Source organism: Marmota monax, unplaced genomic scaffold (assembly GCF_021218885.2).
Source record: "Marmota monax isolate L192 unplaced genomic scaffold, Marmota_monax_Labrador192_F-V1.1 WCK01_AAM20220418_F8-fsc00069, whole genome shotgun sequence".
NCBI classification, from domain to species: Eukaryota; Metazoa; Chordata; class Mammalia; order Rodentia; family Sciuridae; genus Marmota; species Marmota monax.
Window position 1 is genome coordinate 8943773 of NW_026695243.1, and position 18409 is coordinate 8962181.

Consider the following 18409-nt stretch of genomic DNA (forward strand, 5'->3'; position numbering starts at 1 on the left):
GGATAAAACAAGAGAAGCAAAATGTTGACAACTGATGAAAGGTGATAGGTGTATGGGGGTTCATTATCCTGGTCTGTTTTCACATATAATTGAAATTCATCATAAAAAATTAAAAAGTGGGATAGGATAGCTACTGCATTATTAGTAATGGGGAAAACTGGAGACAACCTCTTCAATGACCACCAAAAGGGCCATGATGATGTATAATATGAAATAATTTTCAAGGGAAAGCTATACACAGACATGAAAAAATGTGTTTAACAGATAATTGAGGGAAAATATCAACTTGCAAACAATATGTTTAGTATGAACCTAAATTTAGGGGAAAAAACAAAACTATGGTAGTAGGTTTATATTTCTTTCTTTTTTTCTCTTTCTTTTTTTTTTTTAGAGAGAGAGAGAGAGAATTTTAATATTTAGTTTTTTTTTAGTTTTCAGCGGACACAACATCTTTGTTTGTATGTGGTGCTGAGGATCGAACCTGGGCAGCACGCATGCCAGGCGAGCGCGCTACCACTTAAGCCACATCTTCAGCCCCTGTAAGCTGTTTGAAACTATACCCCACAAGTTACTGATAGTGGCTTTATCAGAGGAGTGAAATTAGGAGGGAAAAAAATAGGATGAGGATATATTTTCACTTTTTATTTTATATATATATGTATATTTTAAGCCTTAAAAGTATATTAATTTTAGCCAGGCATGGTGGCACATGCCTATAATCTCAGAAACTTGGAAAGCTGAGGCAGGAGGATTGCAAGTTCGAGATCCTCGGCAATGTACCAAGAGACTATCTCAAAATAAAATATAAAAAGGGCTAGAAATGGGGCTCTGTGGTTAAGCACCCCTGGGTCCAATCCCAGGCGCGCTTGCATGCGCGCGCGCGCGCACACACACACACAAATACATTTACTTTATGTTTTTCAAATTATGTTTTTTAAATTCAGATAACATTAAAAAACTCTTCTTCTAGTTTTACTGGAAATGCATAGAACATTACCATTATTGACAGAAACCTTACCTACTAATAGAAAACTAGAACATTTCAAATTATGTTTTGTTTTGTACCAGTGATAGAACCCAGACACTTAACAATTAAGCCACATTGCCAGCCTTTTTATTTCTTACTTTTAGATAGAATTTTGCTAAACTGCTTAGGGCCTTGATAAGTTGCTGAAGCTGGTGTTGAACTTGTGATCCTTCAGCCTCAGCCTCCCCAGTTGCTGGAATTACAGGCATATGCCACTGTGCCCAGCTCAAATTATGTCCCCCCTACCCCTAACATGTTTTTAGTTGTTTACAGATCTGTATTTTATTTATTTATATACAGTGCTGAGAATCGAACCCAGTGCCTCACACGTGCCAGGCAACTACGCTACCACTGAGCCCCAGCTCCTCAAATTTATGTTTTTAATAACCAAAATTTCGAATCTGGTTTTGAGGCCACTTGTCTCTTCCTCAGGCTAACAGAACCTTAATTTTGTTCAGATTTTGTGTTCCTCCATTCCAGGGGAGGATGTCGAAGAGTTTAGACCATCGTGGTAATTCTATCCACTTTCCTAGTGGTAGGTTTAAGTAGGAATGTGTGATATAAAGTGTACTGAAGACTTTTCAGGATTGTTTTCCTTGTTCTTAAAAAGAAATACAACATAAAAAGTCTCCCCTTCTTTCTTTTAGATGCTGTTGGGCAAGAACCCAATGTGTGGAGTTGCAGTAGCTAACTGATATCCAGGAAAAGTCATGAAAATCACAAAAAAGTTGAACTGGAATCCCGAAATCCTGGACATGTTCTGCTTCCAGATTGCTGTTATATAAGATAGTAAACCCTCTTACTGTGGAAGTCATTTTTCCTTGGATTTTCTGTTATTTGCACGCAGAACCTTCCTAACCAATACTGCTTTCTCCCTGAGTAGAATAAAAACTTTTATTTTTGCCCATGTTATCTTTTATCACTTTTCCAAAAAGCTCTTAAGGTGGCGACACTATGTGATGGCTACTAAGATAGGGTAGAACCAGAATTGAGTGGGAAAATCAGACTAAGGCCCTAAGCAGTTTAGCAAAACTCTATATCAAGGTATCTAAAACTCAAGGTAAAAAAGGTTGATGGCTGTGTCCCTGCTCCAGGTACCAAGTCTTATCAAGCCTTAAGGGGATCAACTATATAGTCAGTGTTTAAAAAATTATAAGGGCAAAAAAAACTTTTTAAGACGAAACAACAAAAAGAAAACCATATGTACGAAGAGGTCTTTTCAAGACCCATGGACTTCCTGTCTGAGCCCAGTAAAGACTGTTTATACATCAAACATAAAACAAAACAAGTATTAGGTATTATTTGCCCCTCCAAACATTTTGGTATGAAAATTTCAAACATATAAAAAAGCTGAAATAGGGCTGGGGTTGTGGCTCGGTGGTAGAGTGCTTGCCTAGCATGTATGAGGCACTGGGTTCAATTCTCAGCACCATATAAATAAAGATATCATATCCACCCACAACTAAAATATTTTTAAAAAAGCTGAAACAATTTTACAGTGAACATCCACATATCTACCAACTAGATTTTATCATAAGCATATTTACTTTTTTCATATCCATTCTTTTACCCATATCTAACCAAATATTCTTAAAAATACATTTCAGGGGCTTGGGTTGTAGCTTAGCGGTATAGCGCTCGCCTAGCAAGTGCCAGGCCTTGAGTTCAATCCTCAGCACCACATAAAAATAAATAAACAAAAATAAAGGTATTGTGTTCAACTACAACTTAAAACATAAATATTTGGGAGATGGGAAGATGGCGGCGAGGGGAGTGCATTGCCCCCGTGTGCCGCGTCACTGTGCGGGAGAATGACGAGTCAGGACGGCTAAAGGCTATCTTGTTAGGAATTTCCAGCAAAAGTGGGGTGCTCCGGAACCTGGAGGAAGGATTTCCATCGCACGAGGATCGGCTACGGGGGCTCAAACGTGAGAGATTTGTCCGCACGGAGGGTCACACTGCTTGTTCGGCAAATCGCCCCGCGGCTAGAGTCTGTGGCGCGCGCTGGGAAACGAGGAGATAGCGACACAGGGATACAGCGCTGCAGTTTCTGTGGGCTTCTGCCAGCTGTGCAAGCACTGTACTCAGTGCTGAATTCTGGGTTTGAGACGGGGGAAGGAAGCGGTCCAATTCGGTTCTCCACACTGGTCAGACCACAGAGGAGGCCAGCGGCCACCATCTTGGAGAGCTGACGTCACCATCCCTGTTTTTGACTGATCGCAGCTCATTCAGCCATAGAACAGGTAATTTCAGGCTGCCATTTGCCTGCGGCTTGTAGACAAATTACTCAGGCTCAGTGCTAAATAACCAGCGGAAACTGCTTCTTGGAGCCTGCTCTTATCAGAGCATGCACCGAGCACGGAGAGGCCGAGTTCCGGCTTCCGGAACTGCTCTGGCCCAGGGCTAAGGAGCCCGCGGAAACTGCTTCTTGGTCCGGGTCCTGCTGAGTACTGTGGAGGTAAATACCAACCGAGCCTTCATAGGCAGTGGCAATGGGACTGAGACGGGGCTTGTGAGGGCCGGTCAGGACTCACCCGTTGCTTTGGTCACCCGGCAAAGGGAACGAAATGCTGCCATTTGCATGGGATACCAACATGGCAGAGATCTGATGTCATCAGAAAGCGGGGGAGGAGAGAACTTCATCAATACCAGCGGCGACAGAAACAGTTGGTCTCCTGGTAGGGAGGGTGAGTCACAGACACCCGAGTCTCTCTCGCTTTGTCGTCGAGCCAGAGGGGAGGAGCAGGGCCGCCGCCTGCGCCCGGAACAGGCCCAGTGACCTGCCGGCGTGGTAGTTATAACACCCCAATTGGAGTAGGGGCAGAGCAGAGCCGCCACCCGCGCCCGCAAGGTAGGCAGACCTGCGACCGACCAGCGGAACAGGCCCAGTGGCCTGCCGGTGCGACAGACACGTCACCCCATTTGGAGTAGGGGCAGAGCAGAGCCACAACCCGTGCCCGCAAGGTAGGCACATCACCCCAGTTGGAGCAGGAGCAGAGCAGAGCCTTCGCCCGCGCCCGGAACAAGCCCAGCGGTCCGTGGGTGTGGTAGACAAGTCACACCAATTGGAGGAGGGGCAGAGCAGAGCCGCCACCCATGCCTGCAAGGTTGGCAGACTTGCAACCGACCCGCGGATCAGGCCCGGTGGCCTGCCGGCGTGGTACACACGTTACCCCAATTGGAGTAGAGGCAGAGCAGAGCTTTCGCCGGCACCCGGGACAGGCCCAGCGGCCCGCCCGCGCGGTAGTCACGTCACCCCAATTGGAGTAAGGGCAGAGCAGAGCCGCCTCCCGCGCCTGGAATAAGCCCAGCGACCCGCCGGCGTGGTAGACACATCACCCCAATTGGAGTAAGGGCAGAACAGAGCCGCCGCCCACGCCTGCAAGGTAGGCAGACCTGCGACTGACTGGCAGAACAGGCCCAGGGGTCCGCAGGCGTGGTAGACACCTCACACCAATTGGAGGAGGGGCAGAGCAGAGCCGCCGCCCACGCCTGCAAGGTAGGCAGACCGCCGCCCAACCCTGCAAGGGAGACTTTTCAACTATACAAGAGCAATGTAAATATATAGGGGGAAAAAATTTTCAAAAACACAACAGTTTAACCAAGCAGAAAGAAACACAAGCAGTATGAAAAGACAAGGAAAGAAAGGACCACAAGCAAGGCAGGTCAACTCAACTTTAGAAGAGGTAACAGCTGCAGCAGATGGAATGTCAGATAAAGAATTCAGGATATACATGCTTCAGATGATCTGGAGTATCAAGGAAGACATTAGACAGCAAAATCAGACAGTGAAAGATCACTTGGACATGAACTACACAAACAAATCCAGGAAGCAAAAGATCAACTATACAGGGAGATAGAGGTTATAAAAAACAAACAAACAGAAATCCTAGAAATGCAGGAAGCAATAAACCAACTTAAAAACTCAATTGAGAATACTACCAGCAGAGTAGAACACTTAGAAGATAGAACATCAGACAATGAAGACAAAGTATTTCAACGTGAAAAGAACATAGACAGCTCAGCAAGACTGTTAAGAAACCATGAGCAGAACATCCAAGAAATATGGGATAACATAAAGAGACCAAACTTAAGAGTCATTGGGATACAGGAAGGTATAGAGCTCCAAACCAAAGGAATGAGCAATCTATTCAATGAAATAATACGAGAAAACTTCCCAGACTTGAAGAATGAGACAGAATCCCAAATCCTAGAAGCCTACAGGACGCCGGATGTGCAAAATCATAAGAGATCCACACCTAGACACATTATAATGAAGATGCCCAACATACAGAATAAGGAGAGAATTTTAAAAGCTACAAGAGAAAGGAAGCGGATTACATTTAGGGGTAAGCAATCAGGATAACAGCTGATCTTTCAACACAGACTATGAAAGCTAGAAGATCCTGGAATAACATATTTCAAACACTGAAAGAAAATGGGTTCCAACCAAGAATTGTGTATCCAGTGAAATTAAGCTTCAGGATGGAGGATGAAATTAAAACCTTCCACGATAAACAAAAGTTTAAAGAATTCGCAGCTAGAAAACCATCTCTTCAAAACATCCTCGCCAAAGCATTACAGGAAGAGGAAATGAAAATAACAATGAAAACCAACAGTGGGAGGTAGGACAGTAAAGGGGGGAAAAATAATCAAAGAGGAAAACAAACCATGTTTAGTAACAGAAATAAACAAATATGGCTGGAAGAACAACCCATATCTCAATAATAACCCTAAATGTTAATGGCTTAAACTCACCAATTAAGAGACACAGGCTAGTAGAATGGATCACAAAACAAGACCCAACAATATGCTGCCTACAGGAGACGCATTTGATAGGAAAAGACATACATAGGCTGAAGGTGAAAGGTTGGGAAAAATCATATCACTCATATGGACTTCGGAAACAAGCAGGAGTGTCCATACTCATATCAAATAAAATATATTTCAAGCCAAAGTTAATCAAAAGGGATAAAGAGGGACACTACATACTGCTTAAGGGAACCATACACCAACAAGACATAACAATCATAAATATATATGCCCCAAACAATGGTGCAGCTATGTTCATCAAACAAACTCTTCTCAAGTTCAAGAGTCTAATAGACCACCATACAATAATCATGGGAGACTTCAACACACCTCTCTCGCCACTGGACAGATCTTCTAAACAAAAGTTGAATAAGGAAACTATAGAACTCAATAACACAATTAATAACCTAGACTTAATTGACATATATAGAATATACCACCCAACATCAAGCAGTTACACTTTTTTTCTCAGCAGCACATGGATCCTTCTCAAAAATAGATCATATATTATGTCACAGGGCAACTCTTAGACAATGAACAATAGGTTACTGAATGATCAATGGGTTATAGAAGACATCAAGGAGGAAATTAAAAAATTCTTAGAGATAAATGAAAACACAGACACAACATATCGGAATCTATGGGACACATTGAAAGCAGTTCTAAGAGGAAAATTCATTGCTTGGAGTTCATTCCTTAAAAAAAGAAAAAACCAACAAATAAATGATCTCATACTTCATCTCAAAATCCTAGAAAAAGAAGAGCAAAACAACAGCAAAAGAAGTAGAAGGCAAGAAATAATTAAAATCAGAGCTGAAATTAATGAAATCGAAACAAAAGAAACAATTGAAAAAATTGACAAAACTAAAAGTTGGTTCTTTGAAAAAATAAATAAAATCGACAGACCCTTAGCCATGCTAGCGAAGAGAAGAAGAGAGAGAACTCAAATTACTAGCATACGGGATGAAAAAGGCAATATCACAACAGACACTTCAGAAATACAGAAGATAATCAAAAATTATTTTGAATCCTTATACTCCAATAAATTAGAAGATAGTGAAGGCATCGATAAATTTCTTAAGTCATATGATCTGCCCAGATTGAGTCAGGAGGATATAGACAACCTAAACAGACCAATATCAATTGAGGAAATAGAAGAAACCATCAAAAGACTACCAACTAAGAAAAGTCCAGGACCGGATGGGTATATAGCAGAGTTTTACAAAACCTTTAAAGAGGAACTAATACCAATACTTTTCAAGCTACTTCAGGAAACAGAAAAAGAGGGAGAACTTCCAAATTCATTCTACGAGGCCAACATCACCCTGATACCTAAACCAGACAAAGACACTTCAAAGAAAGAAAACTACAGACCAATATCTCTAATGAACCTAGATGCAAAAATCCTCAATAAAATTCTGGCGAATCGGATACAAAAACATATCAAAAAAATTGTGCACCATGATCAAGTAGGATTCATCCCTGGGATGCAAGGCTGGTTCAATATACGGAAATCAATAAATGTTATTCACCACATCAATAGGCTTAAAAATAAGAATCATATGATCATCTCGATAGATGCGGAAAAAGCATTCGACAAAGTACAGCATCCCTTTATGTTCAAAACTCTAGAAAAACTAGGGATAACAGGAACATACCTCAATATTGTAAAAGCAATCTATGCTAAGCCTCAGGCTAGCATCATTCTGAATGGAGAAAAATTGAAGGCATTCCCTCTAAAATCTGGAACAAGACAGGGATGCCCTCTCTCACCACTTCTGTTCAACATAGTTCTCGAAACACTGGCCAGAGCAATTAGACAGACGAAAGAAATTAAAGGCATCAAAATAGGAAAAGAAGAACTTAAATTATCACTATTTGCAGGTGACATGATTCTATACCTAGCAGACCCAAAAGGGTCTACAAAGAAACTATTAGAGCTAATAAATGAATTCAGCAAAGTGGCAGGATATAATATCAGCACGCATAAATCAAAGGCATTCCTGTATATCAGCGACAAATCCTCTGAAATGGAAATGAGGACAACCACTCCATTCACAATATCCTCAAAAAAAATAAAATACTTGGAAATCAAACTAACAAAAGAGGTGAAAGACTTATACAATGAAAACTACAGAACCCTAAAGAGAGAAATAGAAGAAGATCTTAGAAGATGGAAAAATATACCCTGTTCATGGATAGGCAGAACTAACATCATCAAAATGGCGATATTACCAAAAGTTCTATATAGGTTTAATGCAATGCCAATCAAAATCCCAACGGCATTTCTTGTAGAAATAGAGAAAGCAATCATGAAATTCATATGGAAAAATAAAAGACCCAGAATAGCAAAAACAATGCTAAGCAGGAAGTGTGAATCAGGCGGTATAGCGATACCAGACTTCAAAATATACTACAGAGCAATAGTAACAAAAACAGCATGGTACTGGTACCAAAACAGGCGGGTGGACCAATGGTACAGAATAGAGGACACAGAAACCAATCCACAAAACTACAACTATCTTATATTTGATAAAGGGGCTAAAAGCATGCAATGGAGGAAGGATAGCATCTTCAACAAATGGTGCTGGGAAAACTGGAAATCCATATGCAACAAAATGAAACTGAATCCCTTTCTCTCACCATGCACAAAAGTTAATTCAAAATGGATCAAGGAGCTTGATATCAAATCAGAGACACGCCGTCTGATAGAAGAAAAAGTTGGCTACGATCTACAGTCGGTGGGGTCGGGCTCCAAATTCCTCAATAGGACACTCACAGCACAAAAGTTAATAACTAGAATCAACAAATGGGACTTACTCAAACTAAAAAGTTTTTTCTCAGCAAAAGAAACAATAAGAGAGGTAAATAGGGAGCCTACATTCTGGGAACAAATCTTTACTCCTCACACTTCAGATAGAGCCCTAATATCCAGAGTATACAAAGAACTCAAAAAATTAGACAATAAGAGAACAAACAACCCAATCAACAAATGGGCCAAGGACCTGAACAGACACTTCTCAGAGGAGGACATACAATCAATCAACAAGTACATGAAAAAATGCTCACCATCTCTAGCAGTCAGAGAAATGCAAATCAAAACCACCCTAAGATACCATCTCACTCCACTAAGATTGGCAGCCATTATGAAGTCAAACAACAACAAGTGCTGGCGAGGATGTGGGGAAAAGGGTACACTTGTACATTGCTGGTGGGACTGCAAATTGGTGCAGCCAATTTGGAAAGCAGTATGGAGATTTCTTGAAAACCTGGAATGGAACCACCATTTGACCCAGCTATTCCCCTTCTTGGTCTATTCCCTAAAGACCTAAAAAGAGCATGCTACAGGGACACTGCTACATCGATGTTCATAGCAGCACAATTCACAATAGCAAGATTGTGGAACCAACCTAGATGCCCTTCAATAGACGAATGGATAAAAAAAAAATGTGGCATTTATACACAATGGAGTATTACTCTGCATTAAAAAATGACAAAATCATAGAATTTGCAGGGAAATGGATGGCATTAGAGCAGATTATGCTAAGTGAAGCTAGCCAATCCCTAAAAAACAAATGCCAAATGTCTTCTTTGATATAAGGAGAGTAACTAAGAACAGAGTAGGGACGAAGAGCATGAGAAGAAGATTAACATTAAACAGGGATGAGAGGTGGGAGGGAAAGGGAGAGAGAAGGGAAATTGCATGGAAATGGAAGGAGACCCTCAGGGTTATATAAAAGTACTACAAGAAGAAGTGAGGGGAAAGGGAAAAATAATACAAGGGGGAGAAATGAATGACAGTAGAGGGGGTAGAGAGAGAAGAGGGGAGGGGAGGGGAGGGGGGATAGTAGAGGATAGGAAAGGCAGCAGAATACAACAGACACTAGTATGGCAATATGTAAATCAATGGATGTGTAACTGGTGTGATTCTGTAATCTGTATATGGGGTAAAAATGGGAGTTCATAATCCACTTGAATCAAAGTGTAAAATATGATATATCAAGAACTATGTAATGTTTTGAACAACCAACAATAAAAAATTAAAAAAAAAATAAAGATTAGGAAAAAAAAATTAAAAATAAATAAATAAATAAATATTTGGAAAAAAAAATTTCAAAGTATGCTGTAGACATGAGTATACTTAGCCTAAATTTTTAGCAATTCATTAACTGCAATTCGTGATTTCTTTTCCTTTTGAGGTAAAAGTTATACAATTTAATGTACTAATCTTAAGTGTATCTTTGCTGAATTTTGACAAATACATAACTCAGTCCCCTATTAAGATGCAAAGCATTATCTTCATCCCAGTAAATTCTTTCATGACCCTTCCCAGTCATACCTTCACTTTTGAGACTGGTACATGGAAGCTCCTATAGGAAGAGAAAAAGAAACAATAACTACTTTAGGAGTAAGTAAACAACACTCTTTAGTGTAATGCCAAATATAACAGTCATTTATTTATTATCAACTTCACTAGTGTGGAACTTGCCCAATTACATTAATGTGCACTTTCCCCTGCCCCATGGGGGACTGAACCCAGGGACTCACACAAGCATGGGGCTTCATCTTTAGAACTTACAAGCCTCTTGCCTCACTCAGCCTCTTAAATAGCGGAGACAACAGTTGTATACCACAATAGCCAACAAATTAATGTGCTTTACTTAAAACAGGACCTCCTGTTTAATGACTTTTCATGCAAATACAATTCTAATAATTGTGCCCTGGTCTCCAAACTCACAGCAGGTTAGGAATTATAAAGTCTGAATGAAAAAGGGGCTGCTAAAGGTATGCAAAGCAAAGAGGAGTTGTCATCTGACAAGGGTGCAGATACAAAGAGCAGACATAGAACTGAAAATAGGTTATAGTTTGGTGCCATTTATAGTAGGGGCAAACAGCTCTAGACCCTCAAGAGCACTCCTCACAATGTTACTGAACTGTAGCAAAGTAGAAAATGGTACATCTTTGGTCTTTAAAGTTTTCTTACTGTGGTTTTAATTATATCTGAGTGGCTCCAAGGATTTATCATATGTAATTTGCAGAGACATGATTCTGAATATAACATATGGTGAAGCTGTATAGGGAGCATTTTACTTGGGGTAAAATGAGCCTGGCTGGCTGCCCAGCAGCTACATTGGAATTTGGTTTTGATGTAACTTATAGATGGTCATGTACTCAAGATACAAGCAAAATAATAAAAACGTTCCTTCTTAACAATAATGACTGATTTAAAAAGGCAGCTATTAGAATTGTTAACAGATGTGAAGAGGTCTAAGAAATTGAAGGTTCTTGGTTAGAAAATAAACATTTAAGATTAAAAAAAAAAAAGGGCTGGCTGGAATCAACGATATGAAAAGCTCCCCATATGCCCTCTAGAGATATAAAACAACAGTAACTCATGAAACTACTTAAGTAAATGCTCCTGCAATTATATGCTGGAGTAGGACCTCAAGACACAGGGGAAGGCAGAGCTCCCTAAATCCATGCAAATGAATTACCAGTAAAAACTTAAATACAACATTCTTTATTAAGAAGTACTAGGATAGGGGCTGGGGTTATGACTCAGTGGTAGAGAGCTCGCCTAGCACATTTGGGGCAGTGGGTTCGATCCTCAGCACCACATAAAAATTTAAAAAAGGTATTGTGTCCAATTACAACCAAAACAAAATATTAAAAAAAAAAAAGTAGTAGTAATAGTACTAGGATAAGCATACATTTCTCAAAGACTCCCTGTCAAAATGATGAAAATAAAACAATTTTGAAACTTTAAAAAAAATAGGCTTTATTTATCTGGAAAACTCAATTCTGTGGAAAAGCCCATCCCATTCCAAAAGATGTTTCATGATGATTATCAGTTTTTTAAGGTGACGTTAACTTGTCCTTAATGATTCAACAGAATTATATTGATGGCGAGTTTCTTCAGGAATTACAGAAAAGACGTATTTGCAAAAATTCAATTTACACAAATCTTTCCAAGAACATACTCACTGCTGTAGATGGCATGACATTAGAGAGTGAATGAGAAGCAAGAGAGCAAAGGGTAGGTTTGTTGGAGAGAGAGAAGCAAATTAACAGCAGCTATTTCTAGCTTACATGTCTCAACTCTGCTTATAATCCTTGTTTACAAAGAGCACCTCTGGGCATGACTAAATTGATGATTACTAAATTACAGCATCTCACAGCCTTTTTGTGTGTGAGTGTGTTAGGAACTGAACCCAGAGCCTCATGTGTACTAAAGCACATGTTCTACCACTGAGTAGTTCTACCACACCCCCAATTTGGACAGATTTTAATCTGGTACTAACAAAGTCAAAAGTGGTCCTACAATTGACATTCAAAGTACCTATACTTCTCAATTTATACTGTGAATTCTTTCAGGAAAAAAAAAAGGGCACACATGCTTTTTTGTCATACTAATATATACTATTTTTATCTTTTTTCTCCCCTTTTATTCTAAAGATTACCTACACTAAACTGTAGCTTCCAATTTGTGGACTACATCCTCAGACTCATTTGCAAGTCAGTTGTTACCCCGACCTTGGCTGTATTAACAAACAGAACCAATTATTCAGAATATTGTTTCCACCCCAGCTTGTGATCTACTGGCACAGTTGCTAATATGCCCTGAAATGACTAGTAGATCAAACAGCAGGACAGATCATCACTTAGTGTATTTCACCAAAAGTCTTCCACAGGAAAGATTCCTTCTTCAGACATAGAAAGGGGCACTAGAGTCTAACTCTAAAATGTTAAGATGCTCCTTTTATAAGACAAAGTCAAATTATAACAACCCTGGAAAGAAAGTAGAAATTTATACAAGGGTGGTACAGTAAAGAATTACCCTTACCCAAAGAGAGGTATCTCTAAGCCTAATGGGATGCCATGTTCAACAGGAGTGTCATTATTTTCCTATGGCCTTAGGTCACTGGAGAGTCTCATAATATGATTTAGGTGTAGGCTGGCCACACTGAATAGGCTGGGAGCTTTGGGTCACTTCTGGAGAGACTGGAGACTAAGACTTTCCATGTAGGTAATCAACCACGAGACCCAATAAAAACTCTTAAACACATAGGCTTGGGTGACCTTCCCTTGTTGGCAATATTCCATGCATACTATCATACATTGATGCTGATAAAGTAACACTGTTCTGACTCCAAGGGAAGAGGGAAAAGAAGCTCCACATATGGTACTTTCTTGGACTCTACCCTACAGGTTTCTACCTTTGGCTGATTTTAATCTGTATCCTTTTCCTTGTAATAAAACCACAACCATGAATATAGTAGTTTTCAGTGAGTTCAGTGAGTCATCCTAACAAATTAAAAGCCTTGAAGGAGGTCTTATGGATCAATGAACTTGCAGTTGCATCAGAAATTGATATCAGGAATGAGTGGTCAATGTTCTACTTTAGCAGTTGTCTAAATTCTTGAAGTGGGTTAGAAGTGAGGACAGTCTTGTGGACTATGTCCCCTCTAACTTTTTTTGGTACAAAGGTCTGAAGCCAAGGGCACTTTACCAATGAATTACTCCTCCACCCTCTAAACCCCCTTTTAATTTTACTATAAGACACAGTATTGCTAAATTATTGAGGCTAGCCTCAAACTTGCAATCCTCCTGCCCCAGTCTCCCAAGTGAGTGCAATTATAGGTGTGCACCACCGTATCTGGCTCCTCTAACTTCTTAGTTGGCTAATTCCTTTTTTTTTTTTTTTTTGGTACCAGGGATTGAACTCAGGGGCATTTAACCACTAAGCCAAATCCCAGCCTTTTTTTGTATTTTATTTATAGACAGGGTCTCACTGAGTTGCTTAGTGCCTTGCTCAGTTGCTGAGACTGGCTTTGAACTTATGATCCTCCTGCCTCAGCCTCCAGAGCTGCTGGGATCACAGGTGTGAGCCACCACTTCTGGCTTAGTTGGCTAACTCCTTGAGACAGTGCTATTGTTCCTCTTTTCATAATTATACCTAATACAGCTATGTGCCTTTAAGCCTTGAGTTCTGCAATCCCCTCACACCTATCCTAGTCATAGTATGTATCAGTATACATTGGCTGGATTTAAAGATTCGTATATAGTATGAAACAAATAAAATCAAGGTTATTTTGGTTCCTCCCCTCCCATAATCACAATTTTTTTGTAGTTGTAGATGGACACAATACCTTTATATTTTTTATATATATATATATATATATATATATATATATATATATATATATATAAAAATATATATATTTTATTTTATATATATATATTTTTATATATATATATTTTATTATATATATATAAAAAATATATATATTTTATATATATATATTTTATTTTAGGTGGACACAATATCTTTATTTATTTTTATGTGGTACTGAGGATTGAACCCAGTGCCTCACGCATACGAGGCAAGTGCTCTGCTGCTGAGCTACAGCCCCAGCCCCCATAATCACCATTTTAATATATACATACTTTTTTTTGTTATACATGGACACAATATCTTTATTTTGTTTATTTTTTTTTATGTGGTGCTGAGGATCGAACCCAGTGCCTCATATGTGTAGGCAAGTGCTCGGCCACTGAGCCACAACCCCAGCCCATAATCACCATTTTAAAAGGCACTGATAACAACTTTTTTTAACCATCAGGCCACATCCCCAGTGTTCAACCAAAGACATGAAAAACTGTGCTGTATTTGTGTAATATGAATTGAATTGCATTCTGCTGTCATATATAGCTAATTAGAATAAACAAAATAAATCAAACAACAACAACAACTCTAGCATTGTTTAGGATTTACCTTTGTTCTGAAAGAGCATCGGCAGGAAATAACTGATGTGCGAGAGCATGGGCCACAGTCTCCTTCATGGCACAGCTTTTCACAGGTATGAATGAAATCTTTAATAAAAACGAAAAGAGCTGGAATTAAAATTGCATTTACTCATTTTCATACTCCCAAATATAGTAATGATACTGGTCTTCCATCTCTATTCCTGCAATTCCACATTCAGAGTCCAGGGAAGGATGTAGTCAATGCTTCTTCCCTTATTTTCCCATCATCTGGTAGGTTGGGTCTTTACAGAGGAGGACAGGGTCTATCATAAGTCACTGGAATATACTCTGACATGCATGCTGCTTTGCCTGTCAAAGAATAATTTTTTTTTTTAACTTTTTTTTTGTGGGGGAGAGGTGTACCAGGGATTGAACCCAGAGGTGTTTAACCATAAGGCCACATCCCCAGTGCCCCCCACCCCCCTTTTAATACTTTTTTTTTAGTTCTGGTTGGACACAATATCTTAATTTTACTTATTTATTTTATGTGGTGCTGAGGATCGAACCCAGCACCTAGCATGTGTTAGGCGATCTCTGTACCACTGAGCCACAACCCCAGAAACCCTATTTTAAAATAAAATATTTAAAAAGAACCCTCAGTTCTTTTTAAATATTTTATTTAGAAACAGGGTCTTGCTGAGTTGCTTAGGGCCTCACTCTGAGACTGGCTTTGAACTCGTGATCCTCCAGCTTGTCTCCTGAACTGCTGGGATTACAGGTGTGTGCCACCACACTAGCAAAGAATAGATTTTTCAGCTGGGCATGGGGGTCCTCACCTGTAATCCCAAGCACTCAGAGGTTGAGGCAGGAGAACCACAAGTTGGGGGCTAGTCTCAACAATTTAGTGAGACACTGTCTCAAAATCAAAATAGAAAGGGCTGGGATAAGAAAATAAACTTAAAAAAAAATAAAAAGGCTTGGTGATCTAGTTAAGTGGTATAGCACCCCTAGGTTCCATCCACAGTACTTCATGAAAGGAAAAAAAGTTCTGACTCTTGTTAAGCCCTTAAACCCCAAGTCTGCAGATTAGATTCAGATCCCCTTAAAAGTGTAGCCATGGATGAATGAAACACTCTAGAAGTTATCTGGGGAATGAATCAGAGATAACTCAGAAGCCATAATCCATAATCTCACTGATTTAAATACTGTGAACATCTGGCAATGAGTGGCCTGCATTAACTGAACTAAACAAGATTTTGAACAAATCCTCTTTCAAGGACCTCTTGGAGATCACCCAGAGTCTCTCTTTTTTTGTAGTGCTGGGGATTAAACTCAGGGCCTCAAATATGCTAAGCAAATACTCTAACTATGAGCTGTACCCTCCAACCCTTATTTCTTTCTTTTCTTTTTTTTTATTGGTACTAAGGGTTGAACCTAGGGCCTTAGGCATGTTAAGCAAGTGTTCTACCACTAAATTATATCCCCTTAGTCTCTTTCTTATGGTTACTGTTTACATAATGTACTATCTCCATCCTTTAATGGTCAGCCTAACTGTATCTTTTTTTGGGTGGCCAGTGTGTGTGTGTGTGTGTGTGTGTGTGTGTGTGTTAAAGCCCATGGGCACTTTACCACTGAGCTATATTGCCAGCTCTTTTTATTTGTTTACTTTTTCCACTAGTGACCTCTTTAATATATAGAAATTAGAGATGATAAAATTAGGACTAATTTGTCCAATATATTATTTTTTATTTTGAGACAGGATCTTGCTAAGTTGCTGAAGCTGGCCTCGATCTTGCAACCCTCTTCCCTCAGCCTCTTGAGTTGCTGATACAGGTGTGCACCACTCTGCCTGGCTTGAGCTATTTTCTTAATGGTTGCTCTAAATCTTATCATAATCACCTCATCAGAATCTATTTTGGATTTAATTCCAGTGAGATACAGATGCTCTACTCCTATAAAGCTTCATTCTTCTTCTCCCTTTTTATGCTATTGTTATATGTATCTATATATATTACAAACTGAACATTACATTGTTATAATTTAAATTTACCCTTAGTTACATGGGTAACTAGCTATTATAGAAAGTGACATTCTATGAATGGTCTAAGAGGCTGAAATTTTATTGTACATATCAGTATCTCATCAGTTGTCCAGAATTGACAATAAAAATACCTGAATTGGAGAGATCACTTGGACAAATGTAAGTGTAAAGACAAAGTACCTACACAAATTTGAAAATAATATTTAAAAGAACACTGATAACTGGTTTTTAATACTACTTCGCTAAAATGTCATTGCTGCCACATAATAAAAATGTTTTGTTTTTGGTACTGGAGACTGAACCCAGGGGCACTCTACCAGTGAGCTATATGCTCAATACTTTTTATTTTTTGAGACAGGGTTTTGCTGAATTTCCCAGGCTGGCTTCAAACTCTTGATCCTCCTGCCTCAGTCTTCCAAGTTGCTGGGATCAGAGTTGTATTTGACTGTACCCAGAAGACAACTTTATACAAATTAGTTACCTGAGGAACCACAAGGCAGAGGCTTGCCACACACTTTTCCACATGAAGGAACAGGGTCCATGCATGTTTTCCGTCCGCTACTTCCGAGTTCTAGCAATTGGCTGAGAGGGGTTTGGCCACAAGGGCAACAGCGCACCAGATGGGGGAGCCGTGGGCAAGGCTGGCAGGGTTGAGGATGGCACACTTGAGAACAGGTATGGCTCCCACATTTCAAGTCCCTGTTAAGAAAAAGAACAGATTATTACATAATTGTTGCATAAAATTCAGTTTTATTCTAATAGAAGAAAATGTAAAACCTTACTTGCCACATATCTTTAAACAGCCAAAGTCCCCAAATCCATCAGACTTTCCTATGTCTGTTCCACATAACACATCTCTGGAGGTGCTGCCACAGTAGCATACTTGAGGACACAATTTCAAAAACAACAGATTAATAACCTATAGATGCTCTTAAAATATTTCAAATAATCTACAAGAAAACAAAAAAATGTTTTTCATAAGTGCTGATCAGGCCTGATTCAGAAATTAATGTGCTTTGTACAGGAGCTCAAAGTCCCACCTAATAGCTTTATACAGGAATAAATTTAAAAAAGGCTTCGTTAGGCTCTGTCAGTCTCATAGTGCCTCTGTAGCACACCCTAAAAACAACATCACAGTGAAGCAACTCTCAAATTTAAAGACTATCTGGCCCCTAAAGCCAGACTGTGAAGCTCCATGGGGTACTGTCATAGGAGATAGATGAGCTTAGCTAGTAGTAGTGGTAGAGGGGTTGATACCCATCCTCATCTCAACACAAACAGTATAGATATGGTACTTTATATTCTGGGTTTTACATAAAATGCTTGAAAAAAAGGTCCCTGATACTTCAATTTTTTTTAAAGAAAAAATTATCACGATAGTATTAGATCCTTAATAATCCATATATTTCTCTGTTAAATTTGAATACACTGAGTGAAAAATTTCAAAGAATTCAAGACTTTTTAGGGATCCAACCTAGGGTCTTTCACATATGCTAGTCCAGTGTTCTATCACTGAGCTATTTGATACTCTTTGCAGAAATGTTTCTGATACATAAATATGTATCAATTTACATACATAATTTTCCTGCCCCTTTATGCTTTTATTTTATAGTGAAAATTTATCTTATAAATTAACCTATGCAAGTATATCCTTCATAATAAATGGTGATCAGAATAGTAGAAACTAAACTGAAATTCTGCAGATCTAATGATATTTTCCTTCTTCCAAGGGCAATTTAGATACCTACTGTACACAAAATCTATCAGAATAAATGTAACAT

At 39.2% G+C, this 18409-nt stretch overlaps 1 protein-coding gene across 2 annotated transcripts in view; it reads right to left on the minus strand.

The window, feature by feature from the left end:
• Positions 1 to 18409, minus strand: part of Nfx1 (nuclear transcription factor, X-box binding 1) — a 75947-nt gene that overhangs the window by 29205 nt on the left and 28333 nt on the right. For both annotated transcript variants that reach the window (XM_046457137.2, XM_058578085.1), the window contains 4 exons: positions 17411 to 17510; positions 17110 to 17327; positions 14616 to 14713; positions 10179 to 10209 (listed from right to left, as the gene is read on the minus strand). In XM_046457137.2, coding sequence (XP_046313093.1) covers positions 10179 to 10209; positions 14616 to 14713; positions 17110 to 17327; positions 17411 to 17510 — 447 coding nt within the window. The remainder of the gene's footprint in view (positions 1 to 10178; positions 10210 to 14615; positions 14714 to 17109; positions 17328 to 17410; positions 17511 to 18409) is intronic.